Below are 20,446 nucleotides of genomic sequence, written 5' to 3' on the forward strand. Positions count from 1 at the left end.
CATATATTTTGGGGCTCTTCTTGGATGATGGCTACAGCAACCAATGACTATTCACTGTATGAAAATCAACTTCTTTCTTTTTATTTTTGTGTCCTTCTTTTCCCTCTGCCTAGCCCATGCCCCCAGTGCTGCTTTCCCAGAATTGATTGTGTTTTATTTTAAAATGTTTTAATTAAAGCATAGTTACACAGTATTATATTAGTTTCAGGTGTACAACATAATGATTCGACATTTACATACCTGACGGTGTGATCAACATGTTAAGTTTAGCAACCATCTGTCTCCATGAAAAGTTATTACAATATTATTGACTATATTCCCTGAGCTGTACATTGCATCTCCATGGCTTATGTTTTTTATAACTGGAAGTTTGTACGTTTTATTCACCTTCACCTTTCTCAACCATCCCCCACCCCCTAGGCTCCTCTCTTTCTACAAGGTTTTGGTAGAGACTGAAAGCATGGTCATGGAACACCAAGCACATAGGTTGCTAGGGCTACCATAACAAAGCATCACCAATTGGGTGGCTTACCCAACAGAAATGTGTTGTCTCACTGTTCTGGAGGCTGAAAGTCCAGAATCAAGGGACTGACAAGGTTGCAACGTTCCTTCTGAGGCCTGTGAGGGAAGGATGTGTTCCAAGCTTCTCTCCTTCATTCGTTGAAGACTGCCTTCTCCCTGTGTTTCTTCACACCATCTTCTCTCTATGTGTGTCTGTGTGTGCAAATTTCCCCTCTTAATAAGGACACTGGTCATTTTGGATCAGAGCACGCCCTAATGACTTCCTTTCAGCCTGATTACTTCTGTGAAGACCTGATCTCCAAAGAAGGTCACTTTCTAAAATACTGGTGATTAGGAGCCCAACGTATCTCTTTTGGAGGGGACACAGTTCAACCCATAACAACAAGTAACCGTACAACCTGAACTACCCATAATAAACTGATCGTTACCTGATCCACCAAGTGATAGTTGGGCATGCTCAGCAGCATCCCATTATTAAGTGGAAATGGCATCTATAAGCTATAGGAGATACACCCAAGTGTCCCAGAGGCACAAGAAGTCCATATGAGCAGAGAATTCGGACTCCATGGTACCCGCTTCCTCTATTTCAGTGTCTCTCCCTCCACACATTCCTGTACTTTCATGGGGAGTACCATATAACCAAGCAACAGAGGAGGGAAAAGAGTGGGCCTTATGCAAAGTAAGTTGGTACCAGCCATTGAGTCATCACAGCCCCTTCTCAGGGATACCCTGAAATACTGTAGAAAGAGAAATCTTCCTAACAGGCAGAACTTTGAGCAGTACATCTGTTTTTCCATTTTGTATGGAAAGAGAGATGGCCTAATATAAAATTACACTGACTCATAAGTGGTGGCTAATGTGTTGGCCAGCTGTTTCCTAGAGACTTTTCAAAAACAAGATTGAGAGACTGGTGACAAAGGTCTGAGTGAGGGAGATGTGTGGAAGAATTTTTTGAAATGGGCATCAAGTGTGAAGACGTGTGTCTCATGCCATGGCCTCCATAGAACAAGATGATATGTTCCTTGGATGGTACCCAACCTTTCCCCAACCTCCCCAGCGTTTGCTGGATGTACAGTGCCATGGTGTGGGCCTGGAGGTTAAGCATAGGCTCAATGCATGCATGGCCCACCCCAAAGCTGTAGCTTCCTTCCTCCATTGCTCAGTGTACAGACTGGTGAGAGCAGCGGCTGACACTGAGCTCCCAATATGGCACTGTTCCCTCTCATCTTTGTTAGACGTTCTGTTTTCACCGCTCCAGCTCACAGGCTCCAGTAACAATATTGCTATTGACACGCTTTTACCAGAAGCTGGAAGAGGGAGGCGGGGATGGATTTGAGAGATTCTGGTAAAGGCAGAATTGGTGAGGAACTGGTGATGAAGTGAGTGAAGCAAGAAGAGGAAACCTGAGATGACTAAAGCTCTGTTTCTGCTGGTGGTGAAGAGACTATAGCAGGAGAGTAGAAGAGAAACCCTGAGATGACTAATGTTTTCAGTTTCTGTGAACGGTGAATGGAGATATGTTTAATGAAGGTAAAGATGATCGGAGAAGGGTGGGCCGGGGGTATTGGGGAAGACGGAGTTCAGTCTGAGCCTGTGGAGGTGGGTGTGGATGAGCGTATGTGTGTATCATAAGCAACTAGTGGTCAAGAGGCGAAACAAGCCCTTGACTGCAGAAGCTAAGTCTGGAATGGAGACACAGATGGGAAATTTGAATTTATTCATAATCATTTTTTATTGATTAAAAAGACTACATATGCATCTTTATCGCCCCATTACTCCCTTCCCCTCTTATGCTCCCCCCCCCCCCCCGCCATCTGTGTGTTTTAATGCTCCATAGGACTTTGCATTTTTAACTATGGGCAGAGAGGCTTTGTTTTTCAACAGCTGTGAACAAACTGAAGAGGCCTTTTAGAAGGTAAAGTGTAGCACATCCTCAAGAGAATGAGTGAAGAGGGGCCCACAACGCAAATATGTACCTGTGTGTTTTATACTGAAAGCGCCAAGTGCACAGACCTCATCTGTCTTGTTCCACTTCTCTACTTTGGCTTCTAAAAGAGAGTCATGAACATATTAGTGAAATGGATGGAATAAATGGGAGGGTGTGGAGATGGATGGATGGATGGATGGATGGATGGATGGACGGACGGACGAGCGAACCTACAGGGTATAATGGGGAGCTGGGAAAAGGCAGAGCCACACCTGATGGTTTTTCTCTTCTTCAAATCTTCTTTGCAAGCCTGAAAGATAAGCGAGCGCCTGTGGTTATTCTTAACTTGGCCCCTAATTCAGACTCCACGACTTCCTAGCTGAGCGAAGGGGCCAAGTGACTCAACCTCTCTGAGCCTAGACTTCCTTCCTGTAAAATAAACACAGCAAATGCTTAGAGCAACGCCTGGGGGGGGGGGGGGGAGATTCCACACCAGAGTCAGTGTTATTATTTTTGGCATCTTGATGAAAAGGTAAGCCTGCAAAGCAAGCCAGAAATTCCCTGTTGAGGGTGAATCCAGATACCTAGCCTCTAAGTTTCATTCATATGTGAACACTCACCTTCTCCCTCGCTTTGCCATCCAGAAGCTTTAAACACCCCCTTCTCCCCAACACACCTTTCACTGGCTAGAGAGAGGCCTGGGCTTTAGTCGCAGCTGCTCACAGTGAGCTAGCTGTGTGAGCGCACGGAGCCCATGCCCTCTCTGGGCTCTGCCTGTCCACGCGAGCTTGCAGGAGCTCAGCTCCAAGGCTTCTTACAAAACAGACCCAGGTCCCGGCGTCTGCCACCTGGGACGCCGCGTGGGATCCCGGGCGCCAGCGTATCCCCATAGGGGTCTCACACCCGCTCCGCGAGTCCCGGGCCCCCCCCCGCACGGAGCGCACCCTGGCTGCCGCCGGGCGCCCCGCACAGCGCAGGAGAGGTGCCTCTCTGGCGCCCCCCGGCCGGGATGCCAGTGTCCGGAGGCGGCGCGCCTTGCCCCGCAGCTTGCCCCGCAGCCCTTTATGCCTAGCGGGCCGGGCCCTCGCTAATGTTTAACTCGGGGCCGAAACTTGGAGCGCCGAGTGACTCCGGGCCGGCGGGGAGCGGGGAGCTGGACGCGCGTCCCGGGCGAGTCTGACTTCTGCTGCCTCCCCGCTCTGGACGGACGCTCAGTTCCGAGGAGCCGCCGACGATGAAGGTGAGTGAGTAGCGCGCCTCCCGCTCCCCCAGCCCCAGGGTCGAGGTGTAGGTGCCTCTCCACCAAACTCTCCCCAAATGATCCCACAAGTCCCCCGGAGCGGAACCAGGGGGCTCCTTAGGCAGCAGCGCCAGGGCGGCCCTCTGACAGGTGAAGGGACTTTCTAGATCTCGGCTCTCCCTCTGGGACCTGCGGGGTTCGGCTAGGACCCGGGCGCTGAGCCTCGGACGACCCGGAGAGACACCCCTAAAACGCACGCCAGAACTCTCACTGCGCTTCTGACGTGCAGGCTTAGCAGAAGCAAAGGGTAATGTGCTCAGAGGTCACAAGTTCAAGGGCGACCGCTCTTACAACCTCCCACTGGCTCCCAACCCTCCCAGCCCACCGGGCCCCCTCCCAATGCGCGCCCCCCGGCAACCCCCCCCCACTCCCCATGGCCAGGGGTGCAAGCCCAGGTCCCGACCCCCTCACCCCGACGAGGGCTGAAGGGCTTGATCTAACTGGACTGATCTAACCGCTTGCAGACGCAATGGAAGGTGCTGCTGGGACTGCTGGGGGCTGCGGCGCTCATCACCATCATCACCGTGCCCGCGGTTCTGCTGAGCAAAGGTAGTAAGTTTGTCCTCTTTGAACGAGATTCGACCATTGGAGACCAGGATCTGCTTCTGTTTCACTACAGGAAGGGGGACAGGGGATGTTGTCGGGGGCTGGGACCCGTGTGACAGGTTGTAGCTGAGGCGTCCCAGGCGTTGCTGCTGCTTCTGGGGTAGCAGTTAGATGGACTTCCGCGGGGTCTCCCGTGTTGATGCTGCAAGAGCCTGGGTATAAGCAACACATACCTCCTGAAATTAGGGGAGCGGGGCGGGTTAGGATTTTTTTGTATTAAATTCAAATTAATTTTTTAAATGTTCGTGGTTGTGGTCTTCAAAGGAAAGGAGGCAGTGTTTAAAGATATCAAATGTCACAGGGGTGTGGGCCCCAAAATGCGGTTTGGAGAAGACAGAGCACCGCGCCCCAGGTAGTTTCCCTTCAGGAATGAGGGAAACCCCTCAGAGGTGGGTTGAGGGACCATAACTGTTTGGCCACTTATAGAAGTTAGAGACGTAAGTATTTCAGAGTTAAATCATGAAGCTGCTGGACTACATGATGATATTCAGAGCGGGGTAGAAGCAGTGATGCTTGGTGGGTTCTTCCATTTAAAGCCACCTTCATTTCCTTCAGCTTGGCCAACTGCTCCAGTTCAGCCCTAGCTCTTAATATAAAACATTCATATAACGGAACACGCGCTGTCGATGTGAGCATTCGAGAAGAACTAGTTTGGGTCTCCTCGGTCCAACTTTCCTTTTAAAGATTTATTGTCAGTTCAGTGTTACACATGCTGGGCAGCTAGCTGAAGCATCCACTCTGGATGGTGTAGTCAGCCAGGAAGTGTGTGGATAGTGCTTATATACTGAGGGTGTGCTACCCAAATCTCTGTTCAGAACTGGTTTATAGAGCTATCAAAAACCTTGTTTGCCCAGCAGTTTCAGTTCCAGGGCAAAGGTGCCAAAGGTTAAATAACTGAATGTGTTGACCTATTGATAATGACTTTACTGACTCAAAGCAATGGTTACTACCATTTTAGACTGTTACACGTCAGGCATCAGTCACACATTTGACTCTGTTGTGAACTGTTGAACTTTAACTCTTTTTATAAAATGATACTTTGTATATTTAAACAACCACACACACAAAGCCAAAGAATGGGTCATTCATACAAGCAAATATTCACCTCTTACATTATGTGTCAGGCACTGTACTAGTGGCTGCAAAGACAAAGGTTAAATTTTATAAATGTAAAGAACTCTGACCTCAAGAAGTTCATAGTAATTTAGTGGGACACATATGCAAACAAATCAAAGTAACCAAAACATCACTGAGCCACCACATGGCTCAGGAAGGATAGGTAAAACTGTAATTACCAGAACTTGCCTTAGGGGACGGAACACTCTACTTTGATAAGCCACTTGGGATGGCAGTGAAATGGCCTAGGGCAGTGATTGGCAAACTCATTAGTCAACAGAGCCAAATATCAACAGTACAACGACTGAAATTTCTTTTGAGAGCCAAATTTTTTAAACTTACACTATATAGGTAGGTGCATTGTTATTAACTTAATTAGGGTACTCCTAAACTGGCCTTTGCTAAAAACGTCCTCAATCTGAGGGGTCGACCTCAGCGAATGTACCCCACTTCTTCTAACGCCACTTCTTCAAAATAGACTCGCCCAGGCCGAAAACCGACTTCTGCGCATGGGCCACGAAGTTTCAATCTCACTGTACGTGCGCGCCCTCACGTGGTATTTTGTGGAAGAGCCACACTCAAGGGGCCAAGGAGCCGCATGTGGCTCTCGAGCCACGGTTTGCCGACCACTGGCCTAGGGGCTTAGGTCACAAAACTGTCTTCCAAGGGGTTTGGTGGCTAAACTAGGAGTGTTTTGTTTCGTTGAGTGGCTCCTGAAGCCCGGGAGGGGCTGTCTGTCTTATCATTTCCCTCCCTTAAAGAGTACTTAGTTTTTCTCTGCAAATGAAATTTGAACAAATATCTCAAGAACATCTTCTCTGATAGGGTCTTCCCCAGAGATTCACGTCTTCACCTATGAATGTGACTCAAGAAGACAAGTTAGTGAGGCTTGAGCAAACTTCCCTGGGGTTAGAAGGATCTTTCTGGGAACGTATGGGGAAACCTTCCCAAGAAGCTTCCTATGCAGGGAGTCTTGAATGGTTAACACCAGGCTCTGGAGGTCAGGTTTTTCTAGAAAGAATGTGAATGCCTTTTGTGTCAACACAGAGACACCAGATCACATGCTCTAATCTGGGATTATAAAAGGACTCTGAGCAAGAGAGGAAGGTGGGCAGCAGGAAAAGGATATGATTTTAACCTGTAGGGGATGAAGAACTGCTGGAGAATTCTGGGCATGCCTGAACCCTTGGGCATGACAGTAGGAAGGTGAGTTTAAGTGGAGCAAGGCTGGAGGGAAATCAAGGGACGTATCCCCGGAGACTGGTGGTGCAGACCAGAATGTAGAGCCTATACTGTAAAGAGCTACTCAGAAATGTGGATGATTAGGTTTTGCTTTTTGGGAACACAGGAAGTAAGGGGAGCTTGGCTAAGGACAATTCTTGGGAAACTAGGTGGAGATGTGCTTTCATTTTGTGCTTTATTTATACCACCAGTGAAGTTGTCTCCTCATACATTTTTTAAGAATATGTTTTTTTCATTGATTTTAGAGAGAGATGAAGGGAGAGAGAGAAATATCAATAAGAGTGAAACATTGATCAGCTGCCTCCTGCATGCCCCCTACGGGGATTGAGCCTGCAACCCAGGCAGGTGCTCTGACTGGGAATTGAACCACTGAACTCTTGGTGTTTGGGATGATGCTCAACCAACTGAGCCACACCGGCCAGGGCTCCTCATATTTCTTAAATGGCATTTACAGTTTACATATTTGAGGAGAAAAGGGAACTCACCATGTTTCAATTCCTGCCTTGACACAGAATTTTTGCTAAATCAGCCATACCTTTCCTGGGCTGGGCCACTGTAAGAGATTGCATTATTACAAAGAATTCAGAGTTATTACCCCAAAAATGTCTTTCATATCATCAATCTAGGTTTAAAATCAAACACATACCTGGAAGGAAGAGAGGAGGTGAGGCAGGAGAGTGGAAATACAAATGGGAAGGAAAGGAAAAAAGAGAGAAAAGGAAGGAATGAAGGAATAATTTGATAGAAAAACAAAACAAAATGCTAGATTATGTGGAAAGCAAAGAAATAAACAGCCAAAAGTAAGGAGGAAGAAATGAGCAAACTCAGTTTCATCCCCTGAGAGACTGGTTTAAGAGAAGGTTAAGTGTTTCCATATGAAAGGATGACTTCAGCAGAACTAGACACACCCAGAAAGGAGGTGGAAAATGAGTGTGTGTGTGTGGGGGGGGGGGGGGGGGGAGGGGGGGGAAGCCTACTTAATACTAATGTTATATGTTTTTCAGAATAAAAACTCCTTGATGTCAGGAATTATGCATTCACTAAGCAAAATTAAAAGTTCACCTCCTTTTTTATGTACAAAAAAAGGATTGTGTTTTGTTTTAAATTTCTAAAATAGCCTCCTAAAAGGGATATTACATATTTAAGCATTCTTTTCCCAGAGGATCAGCAGTAAAACATATATTGTACTCATAATGGATTATAGAAGTCCTCATGGCTTAGTGGCAATAGAACCGTCTCATTCAGTACTTTGATCTCTTTATTTCCCTCTTTAAATTATATGATTGGCTGAGTTTTTAAAATGTTTGTCACATGGTTTTATTACTTCATTTTATTATTTGTCAAATGATTTTATTATTGAGTTTTACTATGGAATAGAAACATAGATGTTCTTTTTTCCTTTGCACTGCTTTAGCAGTAAATTTCCTCAATACCTTTCTGCAGTGCATAGGAAATTTGACTGCTCACCCATCCATCAGTAACAAAAGAAAACCCAAATGTGAAGGAGACAGGAATAATCAAAGAAAGAAAGATAACATCTATGAAGTTTGCCTGAGGAAGTTCAGCATCTATTCCAGGCTTACCAGCACAGAAATAAGCCTGAATGAAAGCTTTGTATATTTCAGGGGCAATTTCTAAACAGTGAGCTCTGTGAAAGCTCGCATTGACTCCAGTTAGCTCAGTTAACTATTGTCAGCCATTGTTGAGTGTTCATAAGGTCAATGGGTTGGTCTTTTTCAGGCCGGCTCATTTGGCATTTGGTTCCCTGGCCATAGCATGTGCCTTTGATTTTTCTCTCTTAGACATCTTGCTGCTCATCCCAAAAGGGATTAGAGAGAAAAAGGGAAGACTCTTTGCCCAATTGATGGTTTTAGAGAAAGCCATAGAAAGGGACTGACTAGAGCTGGATCTATATACTTGAAATTTTATGATTTAACAAAGTGCTAAGGCCTACAGGGACTGTGACTGTAAATGCATGTGGGATCACCTTGCTTGTGGAAAAGAAGGTATGCAAAGATGTAATAACAGCCAACATTGTGTGCCAGGTATGGGGCTGAGGGCTTTTAATATACTTCTCATTTGATTCTTACAATAACCCTTTGAAAAGGATACTATTATCATCCCCATTTTTACAGATGGTTTTCAGAAACTGAGAAGTTGCTTTAATGATTTATTACTGCACAATGAATTACCCCAGAACTTAACACAACAAACATTTGTTACGTCATAGTTGTGTCAGGAATTTGGCAGCAGCTTAGCTGGGTGGCTCTGGTCAAGGTCTGTCAGGAGGTTGCAGGCAAAGTATTATCTGAAAGCTTGACTGGGGCTACAGGATCCACTTTCAAGCTCTCTCACATTGCTGTAAATAGCTACAGGCCTCAGTTCCCCACCATGTGGGCCTCTCTATAGGGTACCAGGACAGCTGGCTTCCCTTAGAACAGTGGTTCTCAACCTTCCTAATGGCGCTACCCTTTAATACAGTTCCTCATGTTGTGGTGACCCCCAAACATAAAATTATTTTCGTTGCTACTACATAACTGTAATTTTGCTACTGTTATGAATCATAATGTAAATATCTGATATGCAGGATGTATTTTCATTGTTACAAATTGAACATAATTAAAGCATAGTGATTAATCACAAAAACAATATGTAATTATATATGTGTTTTCCGATGGTCTTAGGCGACCCCTGTGAAAGGGTCATTCGACCCCCAAAGGGGTCGCGACCCACAGGTTGGCGACCCACAGGTTGAGAACCACTGCCTTAGAATGAAGGATCCATGTAGGAGGCTGCAGTGCCTTTTATGACCTCGCCTCAGAAGTGTGACCAATGCTATACAACCATCATGTCTGTTGTATTCCGTTGGTCACACAGAGCAACCCTGCTGCAGTGTGAGAGGCATTACACAAGGGCATGGGTGCTAGTGGCGGATATTACTGGGGCCATCTTGGAGGCTGGCTACCAGAAAAGCTAAGGAACTTGCTCTAAGTTGCACCGAGTTAGAATTAGGCAATGTGACGTTAGAGCTGGTGTTCTTGAACCCAAATCGTTCTGTTAGTGATCAAGTATAAAATTAATGAGGCCGTATTTGCATAAACGTTACAAATTCCCACTCATATACCTGGATTATAATGTCATGACTGCTAATCAATCCCTGGATGCTAAGTGTCCTGAGGAAAAGCACCGGCTGTTGCTGCCTCCTTTCCTGTATAAGCTGTAGATAGGCAACGCCTTCCAGCCCAGGACTGATACCCCACGCTTTTGACTGGACTTATTTAGTGTTTTTAGTAGTAGTAGTAGTTCCAGATGTACTTCTTGCACTGAATTACACTTGCTTTGTTTCCAATGGATGTTGTATTATTTCATTTGATCTTCATGAAACAACCACATCAGAAAGAGGTATTAATAGCCTGACTTTATACACTGAAGAAACTGAAGCATCGAAGCCGGGGCTTTGTAAGTACTAGGCCTTGGGAATCCAAGTCTTTTGACTTCTAGCCCTCCTCCAGGCTGCTGGTTCCCATACGTAACTGTGTGAAAAAATGCTTTGATGAGAGTTTTTTAAGTTAATGATAAATCATTGCTTTATGGCTTGATGCTTAGACTTTCATTGTTGTAAATCAGTAGCTTGTAAATATTTTTACCTTTAGTCTTCATAGCTCCATTGTGACTTCCAATAGAGGTGTGTCTCTCAACCTAGAGTAAACTGAAACCACAAAACTGGAACTTCAGAGTTAGCTGTTTTATTTTTGCCAAGTACTGTATTTGAAGTTTTATATTGCACTTCAAAATTATAACTTCCTAGGAAGGTGTTTTTTTTTTAATTTAATGATAAACCATTTGCTTTAGTTAAGAGTACACATTAACGTGCACATTTTTTCATTATTTGGTTCACTGGGGAAGTAAACCAAAGTCACAGAATTCAGCTTAAGTCACACAATTCAGCATCTAAGGCCCAAAAAAGCAGAGGTAATTTAAAGCAGAGCCAAAGCCAGAAGGGACTTTAATAATGACATCTGGGGGCCACTCTGATTCAGGACGTATGAGGGAGAAAGAGGAAGTCTACGGGGTGGGTATCAGGTGGATACTATCACCCATCCCTTCTCTGACTTCACACTGGGTCCCACAAAACTGTCTTGATGGCTCCTGTCATCTTATACCATCTTTGTAGGGCTGAAACCTCCTCTTCTTGTTTTCCCAGTTGCTTTAAAACCCCACCCGCTCAAGCTCAGGTCCATGAGTTTAACCGACAGCTTCATTTCCCTGTGGCTTTTCTTTATTATTTAATTCCATTTAAAACCTCTTCAAGGCTAAGGCCTATAGTGGCCAGATGCCATATTTGTTAACTCCTCAACATGTATTAAATGCTCCCTGCATGGCAGGTGTTATGGAAGGTGCAGGGATCTGGTCCTAAACAGTAGAGATGAGGAGCCTGCTACCATGGACCTTTATAATTTATGGGGCAATGGGTAGTAGGCAAGCACATGAGTAATATCAGACAGTAATAGCTGCTAGGACAAAAATAGTGTGATAGAGAGGACAGAGGGACACAGAGAGGAATTTCTCTTGACTCTAAGCATGAGTGTGGCAGGCTCTTATTTCTGTTTCTATAATATGTCTCTGACACTGTGTAGATAATGGCGGCAGGGGGTGAAGGTTGGTTTGTCCAGGTGAGAGATGGCAGATTGGAGGGAGTGATAGCATTGGAGATGCTAAAAAAAAAAAAAAAGAGCAAGATGTATTTTGATGGTAAGTCATAATGTATGGGAACATGAAGAGTGAGGAAGCCCTAGACCGTTTGGCTTCAGTGGATAAAGCAACGGTCTGCAGACCAAAGGGTCCCAGGCTCAATTCTGGTCAAGGGCACAGTCAAGGGCATGCTCCTTGGTTGCAGGCTCCTCTCTGGCCCAGGCCCTGGTCCCAAGCGAGTGCAGGAGGCAACCAATCGATGTGTTTCTCCCACATTGATATTTCTCTCTGTCTTTCCCTCTCTCTTCCACTCTCTCTAAAAATCAATGGAAAAATATCCTCAGGTGAGGATTAAAAATAAGTAAATAAATAAATAAGTCAATCTTTACTACCCTTAAAAAGAGAAAAAGAATGAGGAAGAGTAGAGACAGGGATGACTCCCTAAATGCTTGCTGGATCATCAAAGTGCAGAATTTTCTCGTGTCCGCATGACTGTGTCCTTTTGACAAGAGCTAATCTACTAGGTTCCTCTGACCTAACTCTTCTTCCTAAAGAATCTGCTTCCCCTTCCCACTGCCGAGCTCAGGAGGGCCTTCTGCATCGTGCACCCAGCACACACATGTCAATAGAAAGTAATTCTCCAAGTCAGCACATGTTAATTGAGCATTTTCTATAGCCAGGCACTTTGGTGGTCACCAAAGATATAAAAAGGATAGGTAAGACCGTTGTCCTCAAATAATTCACAAATTTAAAGGAAACGTAAGCATCAACTATGATAAAAAGTGCTAAATGTCTCTCCATTAAATGATCTAAGTGCAATGGAAACATTAAAAAGCAAATGATAAATGCTGCCCAGGCAAGTCTGCACAGAAAACAACCAAACTCAAAGAGTTAATAATTTATAGGCCTAAACACACACCTTCCAATCCTGGAGCCATGGGACTGGGTGCCAGGTGTGCAGTTCAACAAATGTGTAGAGCTCAACAATTCACATCCCCTGGTTCTGTATGAGGAGTGTGTCAGTGTTTGGCTACAAGTAACAGAAAAGCTGACCAAGGGTTTGAACTTTGGCCTATAGAGGCCAGATGCCATATTTATTAACTCCTCAACATGTATTAAATGTTCCTCTTTCTTATTGTGATATTATTAGCATGCTATATAATTGGAAGTGCAGAAGTAAGACAGCGCAGTGATCCAACAACATCCTCAAGGACCCAGGTTCGTTCTGTCTTTCAGCTTTGCCATTCTCAGACTGTTGGCTTTTGTTCTCAAGCTTGTCCTCTAGGGGCAAGTGTGGCTGCTGCAACAACACATCATTTGCTCACACAGCTGCTTCACAAGCAGAAGGGATGCTATCTTATCAGGGAGACAATCTGTTTTATCAGGGGGAAAAAACATTTCAGAAGTCCTTCAGCCCAAGATAACTTTCCTTCATGTCTTGTTGGCCAGATTTGTGTCACTTGTCCACTTCAAAACGGATCGTTGGCAAAGGGAATGAATTACCAAGCTTGGACTAGATTAATCAAGACTCATCTTTCTGGGACAAGGAGGAAACTCTTTCCTTAGCACTTGGAAAAGGAAGGTTGAAGAGTAAAGTTAACTACCTAAGTTGAATTAGGAATTCTGAAAGATTGGGAGTTGTCTGTGAAGGCATATGATATACTTTATAACCACCCTTTGATCATTACATTAAAAATTTTAGTTTGCTAACAAAAGGAAATAGTAGCTCAGTTGGTTAGAGCACCATCCAGATATACCAAGGTTGCAGGTTTGATCCCTGGTCCAGGCACATGCAAGAATAAACTAATAAATGCGTAAATGAGTAGAACAACAAATCTCTTTCTCTCAAGTGTATATATATATATTAAATAGATGTCAAGGCAGCTCCTATCTCCGAAGAATATGAGCATATAACCCTCTCCTTCCCCTCTTCTCACTTTCTTTCTTAACCACATGAGTTTATTGCAAAACAGAGTGTTTTGATGCTGCCTTTTTTTTTTTTTTTAATCCTGAGGGTATTTTGGGGCCAGCACTTGCTTTCTCTTGGTATTCAAAGTGATAAAGAATAGGGAAGATTTGATTTTACATCATTTAAGATATAAATCTGAGACAATAGAGTGGGTCAGAAACATCTGAGGGAAATTACTCTCAAATTGCTCATAAAAAGCACATATAAACGGTAATATTTTATCATTATATCATTATTATGTCATATTTTATCATGTCAATTCATAATGGAAAATGTGGCACAGTCAACATAAAATAAAATGGACAAAGTTTAAAAATACATGGCAAAAACTAGATCTCCAAAAGTCGACCCAGGAAAGTAGGACTTAAAATAATTCATGGCCATAATACAAAATAAAATAAGTAAATAAATAAATAAAGGCAAACAGAATAACTTCACAATATCTAGAAGCTACCTCCTGTTGAATGTGACATGGAGAAAAATAACCTAATTGATGACAAATCTTTGTTGTAAAATTTCCAAGAAGGAAGAAATTAATCTGCATGAAAATGGCTTGACTGCATTGAAAATAAAATCCATAACCCACCATCAAGTGGCCCCTTGGTACTGTCTGGCAATGCCCCATATTCCCCACTTGCTCACTAGCCCTCTCTCCTGATGGCCTCTCTCCTGTCTCTCCTCTTCCTAAGCTTCCAGCCCCCCGGCCCCACTATGTTCTTTCTCAGCTGATGACCTTGCTTTTTGTCTTCATGGGAAAATTAAAGCCATCAGAAGAGAGCTTTCTCAATTCCCTCCAGCCTGTGCACTCACCTGCACTGCCTCTCCCCGGGCAATGGATGAACTCTCCCAGCACCTGCCCAAGGCCAGTCCTCCTTTGTGCACAGGCCCAACCCCTTTTGCTTACTCAAAGACATGGCTCCAGCTATTTGCCCTGCCTGCTGCATCTCCATTTCCCCTCTCTCTCTATAAACATGTTGTAATCTCTCACATCCTGGAAGGCAGGCAGGGAGGGAGGGAGGTAGGAAGGAAGGGAGGAAAGAAGGAAGGTCCTCTTTGGTCCTCACATCCCTACCAATCTCCCAGTCTCTTTCCTTGCTCTCCTTACCACAAACTCCTCAAAGAGTTTAATATCACTGTCTGCAGTTTCTCTCTTGGCTCCCTCCTAAACCCACTGGAGTAAGGCTTATGGTCACCCAGCCACTAAAACAGCTCTGTTCTCACCAAGGTCCCTGACCTCTATGTTACCAAGTCCAGAGCTCAGCTTTTCCTCTGAGTGTCTCATGCCCTGTCAGTTGATCATCCCCCTTCTCAGCACCCTCTGGGGTTCCCCTCTCTCCTAGTTGCTGTCCACCTCTCTACATGCTCCCTTTCATTCTCCTTGGGAGTTCCTCCTTGTGCCTGACTTCTAACCTTGAACCACTCTCCAGGGCTCCATCCTGGAACTCCTTCCCTCTTTCCACTAGGTGATCTCATTCATCCCATGGCCTTAAACCCCATCTACAACCTGATAATGCCAAAATTTATGTCTCCAGGCCAGACTCTTTTCCTGAACTCTATTGTATATATGCAACTACTATGTGGACAACCCCGTTTGGGTGTGTTTGGCATCTCAAGTAGCATCTCCCAAAAGCTTTTATCCCCCCAAACCTGTTCCTCCCTTAGCATAGCTTGTCTCTTAGCAAATAGCAATTCCATTTTTCCAGTTGCTGAAGCACAAGTCCATGCAGTTCTCCTTGACTCCTCTCTTTCATTCACACTCCTTAACTCCTCCCTATCATTCACACTCAATATCCAATGGTCAGCAAATCCTATCACTTCTTCCTTCATATTCTTTCGGAATTTGACCATATCTTACCACCTTCACTGCTACCACCCTAGTCCAAGACACCATCACCTTTCATCTGAATTATCGTAAAAATCTCCCTATTTCTTTTCCTATCTTCCTACAGTATGTTTTCAACACAACAGTCAAGGTGATTGTAGTAGAAAGAACTTTAAATGGCTCCCAAATTTTTCTGCCTTCCCCCATGTACTAATCCCTGCCTAATCTCTGAGGTTGGGAATATGTTGAGTTTATTTCTGGTAATAAGGTTATGTTCTATGGTACACTCCACTTTAAGAAAGGCCCGATCTAATCACATGAGCCCTTTAGAGCATTTTTTCTGGCTGCTCACAGCAGCCAGATGGACACATCTGGCAAAGGGGGTTGGGCCTGTGCACAAAGGAGGACTGGCCTTGGGCAGGTGCTGGGAGAGTTCATCCATTGCCCGGGGAGAGGCAGTGCAGGTGAGTGCACAGGCTGGAGGGAATTGAGAAAGCTCTCTTCTGATGGCTTTAATTTTCCCATGAAGACAAAAAGCAAGGTCATCAGCTGAGAAAGATTTGACAAAAAGATTTGACAGACCACTGCTGGCTTGGAAGATGGAAGCAACCCTATGGCAAGGAATGTGGCTGGCCTCTAGGAGATGAGAGCAGCCCCAGGCTGGCAGCCAGCAGGAAACAGGGCCCTCAGTCCTACAGCCATGTGGACCTGAATCCTGCCAGCAACCTGCTGAACTTGGAAGCAGCTTTTCCCCCAGCACCTCCAGGTGAGAACTCAGCTCGGCCAACACCTTGATTTCAACCTTGCGACTCTGAGCAGAGAGCCCAACCATGCCAGGCTGGAATTCCGACCTACAGCACTCTGAGCTAATATTTACATTGGATTCACCGCTACATTGGTGATCATTTGTTACACGGCAATAGAAAGCTAATACAGTGATCATTTTTACACATAAGTCAGATTACATCCTCCTCTGCTCAGATCCATCCCACGGCTTCCCATCTCCCTCAGAATAAACACCAGAGTCCTTACAATGACTAACAAGGCCCTTGTAACCTGAGCTCCACTGCCTTGCCTCTCTGAGTTCCTCTCCTACTCTCTTCCCTTTTCTCACTCATGACTTAGAGGTTTTATTCTTGCTGCTCTTTCTGCCAAGATTCCTCTTCCTTGGGCCTGTCCATTGCTCACCCCCTCAGTTTCTTTCGGCATCTGCTAAAATGCCACCTTATCGGTGAGACCTTCCCTCACCATACATACTGTTTATCACAGCAGTGTCCCCAGACCTGTCACTCCTTCCCTACTTCATTTTCTCTGTGGCACTTACCACCTAACATGTGCATTATTTACTTACTATATGTTCCTATGTGTCCCCCCATTAGAATGTAAGCTTTCTGAGGCAGGAGTTTTCATGTTCTACTCATTCTTATAGCTAGTGCCTTAAACATTGAAGAACACAGTGAGTGCTTATACTAGCTTCCTAGGGCAACCAGAACAAGCTACCACAAACTGGGTGGCTTAAAATAACAAAAACTTATTCTCTCACAGTTATGAGAGCTAGAAGTTCAAAATCATGGTGTTGAGAGGGCCATGCTTCCTCTGAAGACTCCAGAGAATAATCCTTCCTGGCCTCTTCCTAGCTTCTGGTGGTTTTTAGGAAGAATTGGTACCCCTTTGACTGAGTAGCACTAGAACAAATTACGTTCTAATGTAACCTACCAAACTTTGAATACAAACACTCCCATAAAGTGTAATGCATCTACACTAATTCACAACAACTGCCAACATAGCATTTACTATGTGTAGTCACTTTCCCAGATACTTGGACTGTTTAGAAGAATGGTTATAATCACAAGTTTTGCAGCCACATTGTATAGTTCAGATGTGGCTTGGTGCTCACTAGTCATGGACTTGAGTCCAGTTATTGTCCAAGCCTATGTGTGCCTCAGTTTCCTTACCTGTAAAATGGGAATGAGAATAAGTTGTATACAGTCCCTAGAACACCCCAGCACACTGGAAGAATTCTGTACGCATTTGTAATTATTATTCTTTATATATTTTCAACTTTTTAAATTATCTTAACAGTTCTAGAGACAGGTACTGTAATAACACTTGTCTCGCGCCCTTGAATATTTTGCCTGGCAATCATTGGTGTTTCTTGGCTTGTAGCTGTATGGAAGCTCCAAATTCTGCTTCCATCTCCACAGGGCCTTCTTCCTTCTGTGTCTCCCCATGGTCTTATCTATCTCCAAGTCAGCAAAAGTATGTCTTCACGTGCCTTCTTGTAAGGACATCAGTCATTGCACTTAGGACCCATCCTAATTCAGTCTGACCACATCTTAACTACTACATCTGCAAATCCCTATTTCCAAATAAGGTCCTGTTCTAAGATTCCAACTGGACTCTTCAACCCAATACAACCTGACAAGTATTTGGTGAATTAAAGGGATTATCTTAGAGCTCATGCGAAAAAAAAAAATTGTTGATGAAAGATTTTTAATGTTGCTTTATTCTGATAAAAATACTTACATTCATAAATATAAAGTTGAGTCATCCAGTACTAGATCATGTGTACCTCCTATCGCTAGAGCACAGTGCTAGCTGCTGTTTGATAAAGGTAAAATAAACTCATTCTTCCAGCTTACTTATAGTCTATTTAAGATAAGACTGTTCAGAGTAAATATTTTAATAATGATATAAAATTATTTGATTAATTGGCAAACTTTTTGGTATAGCAAATAATTATTAAAGATGATAAGGAAAGAGAAATGACGTAAGTAGTAAGGGACTGATCCAGAGGCACAAGGAGGGGCCCTGAGAAAATAAAGGCCACAGATGTGGACTGTTTACTTGAGAAGAGATGGCTTGAGGAAGCAGCAGGGTCAGGTAAATAGTTTTTAGGATCAGCACACCCTGTGCAAACTTAAGAACAAGGCAGGAGTGAGCAGTGAATAGAAATTGAATAGGTGCTGAGGGAGAAGAGATGAAAACAAAGCCCCTAAGGAGCAAGAAGACAAGGATCTGAGGCACAGGCCAGGCCTGCTGGTCACTCTGAGAGCCAAGGAAAGGATTGAAGAGTGGTGCAAGGGACAGATAGAAGGGGGAAATGCGCTCTATGGTGGCTTTTGCTGCAAAGGAGGAATCACTGAATCTTCTCATTGGACAACTTCATACTGTTTTGAAAATGTGTATGCAGGTGCTGAATTGTTCAGGATTGTGTTCTGTTTTAAATCTTGGAAACATGAAAAAGAGAAAGGAAGGAAAGAAGCCTGTTATAAAGCTCTCATGAAAACTATGAGTTTAAAAAGAAAGAGATAATGAGAGTTACTGGAAATACGAGGGAAGAGAGAATGAGGGTGGTAGAAGCTCCTTTCCAGGAAGTCACAGAGTTGCCATTCTGAATAAGAGTCTAGAGAGAACACTGTAGGGTTTTCAGGAAGAATTGGTACCCCTTTGACTAAGTAGCACTTGAACAAATTATGTTCTAAGGTAACCTACTCAGTGACCCAAGTCCAAATGTTACTACCAACCTGCTTATTGGTATTAGTTTCAAATTTTGAATACGAACACTTCCATAAAGTGTAATTCATCTACACTAATTCACAAAAACTGCCAACATAGCATTTACTATGTGTAGCCACTTTTCCAGATACTTGGATTGTTTAGAAGAATGGTTATAATCACAAGTTTTGCAGCCACATTGTCTAGTTCAGATGTGGTTTGGTGCTCACTAGTCATGGACTTGAGTCCAGTTATTGTCCAAGCCTATGTGTGCCTCAGTTTCCTTACCTGTAAAATGGGATGAGAATAAGTTGTATACAGTCGCTAGAACAGCCCAGAACACTGTAAGAACTCTGTAAGCATTTGTAATTATTATTTTTTATGTATTTTCAACTTTTTTATTATTATTTTAATAGTTCTAGGGGCAGGTACTGTAATAGCACCTGTCCCACACTCTTGAAAGTTTTGCCTGGCGAATGCTGGTAAGGGCAATTTCTATTGTAGTTTTGTTTTCCAATGATCATTTTTTCTCAAATGAAGACAAACACTTGGCACAGAGAGTAGCATTGCCTATAAATTTTTCTGGGAAGTTCTTGAATGATTCACTATTAGAGCTTCCAACTTCCTCAAATGCTGATGTTCTCGAATCAGTTTTCTTCCTAACACAGACTAGTCACTCTTAGCTTGCACTGTAACACCTTCCATTGATGTCTTACTACAACTATTTTGAGTAGTGTTCAGGAGAAACCAGAACTTTGCTTCAATTTTTGCATGTTTCATGGTCCTGTGGGTCATTTATCTATACAGTTCCACCTTTCTCATCACCTTGAATTACACTGGCTTAATGTCAGTCGACACAGTAGGACATAAAAAACCTTGAAAACCTTGTTTGACCATTATGGTACTAGTCTTGTTTATTCCCCGAACAGTCCTAACAAGGGAAGAGGGAGTGACTATAGTCAGAAAAGATAATGATAAAGCAATTTCCATTTCATGAAAGAATACAACAGCCTTGACATCCTGTTTGGTGCCGGCTTCCTGTGTGTGCTGAATCTGCTGGCTCTTACAGGGTGAAGGCAGAGTGAATCTGGCAGTGTAAACTAGTGGTGGTGGTGGTGGTGTGTGTGTGTGTATGTGAGTGTGGGTGTTGGGAGGAGGGGTTGGAAGTATTGGTCTGGGGAAGAAAGACTACTTTAAACAAAGATCTGAAGGGAGGGAATAGCAAGCCTTGGGCATATCTGAGGAGAGCATTACAGGCCGAGAGTACAAGTTCAAGGTCCCTAAGGCAGGAATGGGCCCCTGTGTCTGTGGAACAGCAGGAAGCCACTGTGGATGGAGTAGAGTGAAAAGGCGGGGGATGAGAAGGTGAGGCTTTTTCATAACAGACAACACCTGCCCCATTAAATTGTTTCCCTTTTTTTCCAAATTATTACTATTCTGAGAAATGTGCATTGTGTCATTTGGTTGGCCTTTCAGAGTAGACCTTTGAAAATCCTATCTAATGAAGAGGGAATATGCTAATTGACTCTCACACCATCACAAAGATGGCAGTGCCCAGAGCCACAAGATGGTGGTGGCCAGTCCCCTCAGGCCCACCGGGGTGGCAGATGGGCCCGGCCACTCCGCGTGCCTGCCTCTGGAATCCCCCAGTCCCCTCAGCACCCCAGCTGCCCAGGGCCGGCCCGAGGGACAGGGAAGCCTCGGATAGTGGCTGCCCAGCTGTCCAGGGCCTCCTGAGGCTCAGGTAACCAG

The 20,446-nt window shown here is 44.2% G+C and overlaps 1 protein-coding gene across 1 annotated transcript in view; it reads left to right on the forward strand.

The window, feature by feature from the left end:
- Nucleotides 1-3,683: 3,683 nt before the first annotated feature.
- The window catches only part of DPP4 (dipeptidyl peptidase 4), a gene marked incomplete at its 5' end in the record, with an annotated part of 86,172 nt that continues 69,409 nt past the window's right edge, over nt 3,684-20,446 (forward strand). Inside the window, 2 exons of the mRNA XM_081095210.1 lie at nt 3,684-3,689; nt 4,214-4,298. Of these exons, the coding sequence (XP_080951336.1) occupies nt 3,684-3,689; nt 4,214-4,298 (91 nt within the window). The remainder of the gene's footprint in view (nt 3,690-4,213; nt 4,299-20,446) is intronic.

This window comes from Myotis nattereri (assembly GCF_964212035.1).
Source record: "Myotis nattereri genome assembly, chromosome: 7".
Lineage (NCBI taxonomy): Eukaryota > Metazoa > Chordata > Mammalia > Chiroptera > Vespertilionidae > Myotis > Myotis nattereri.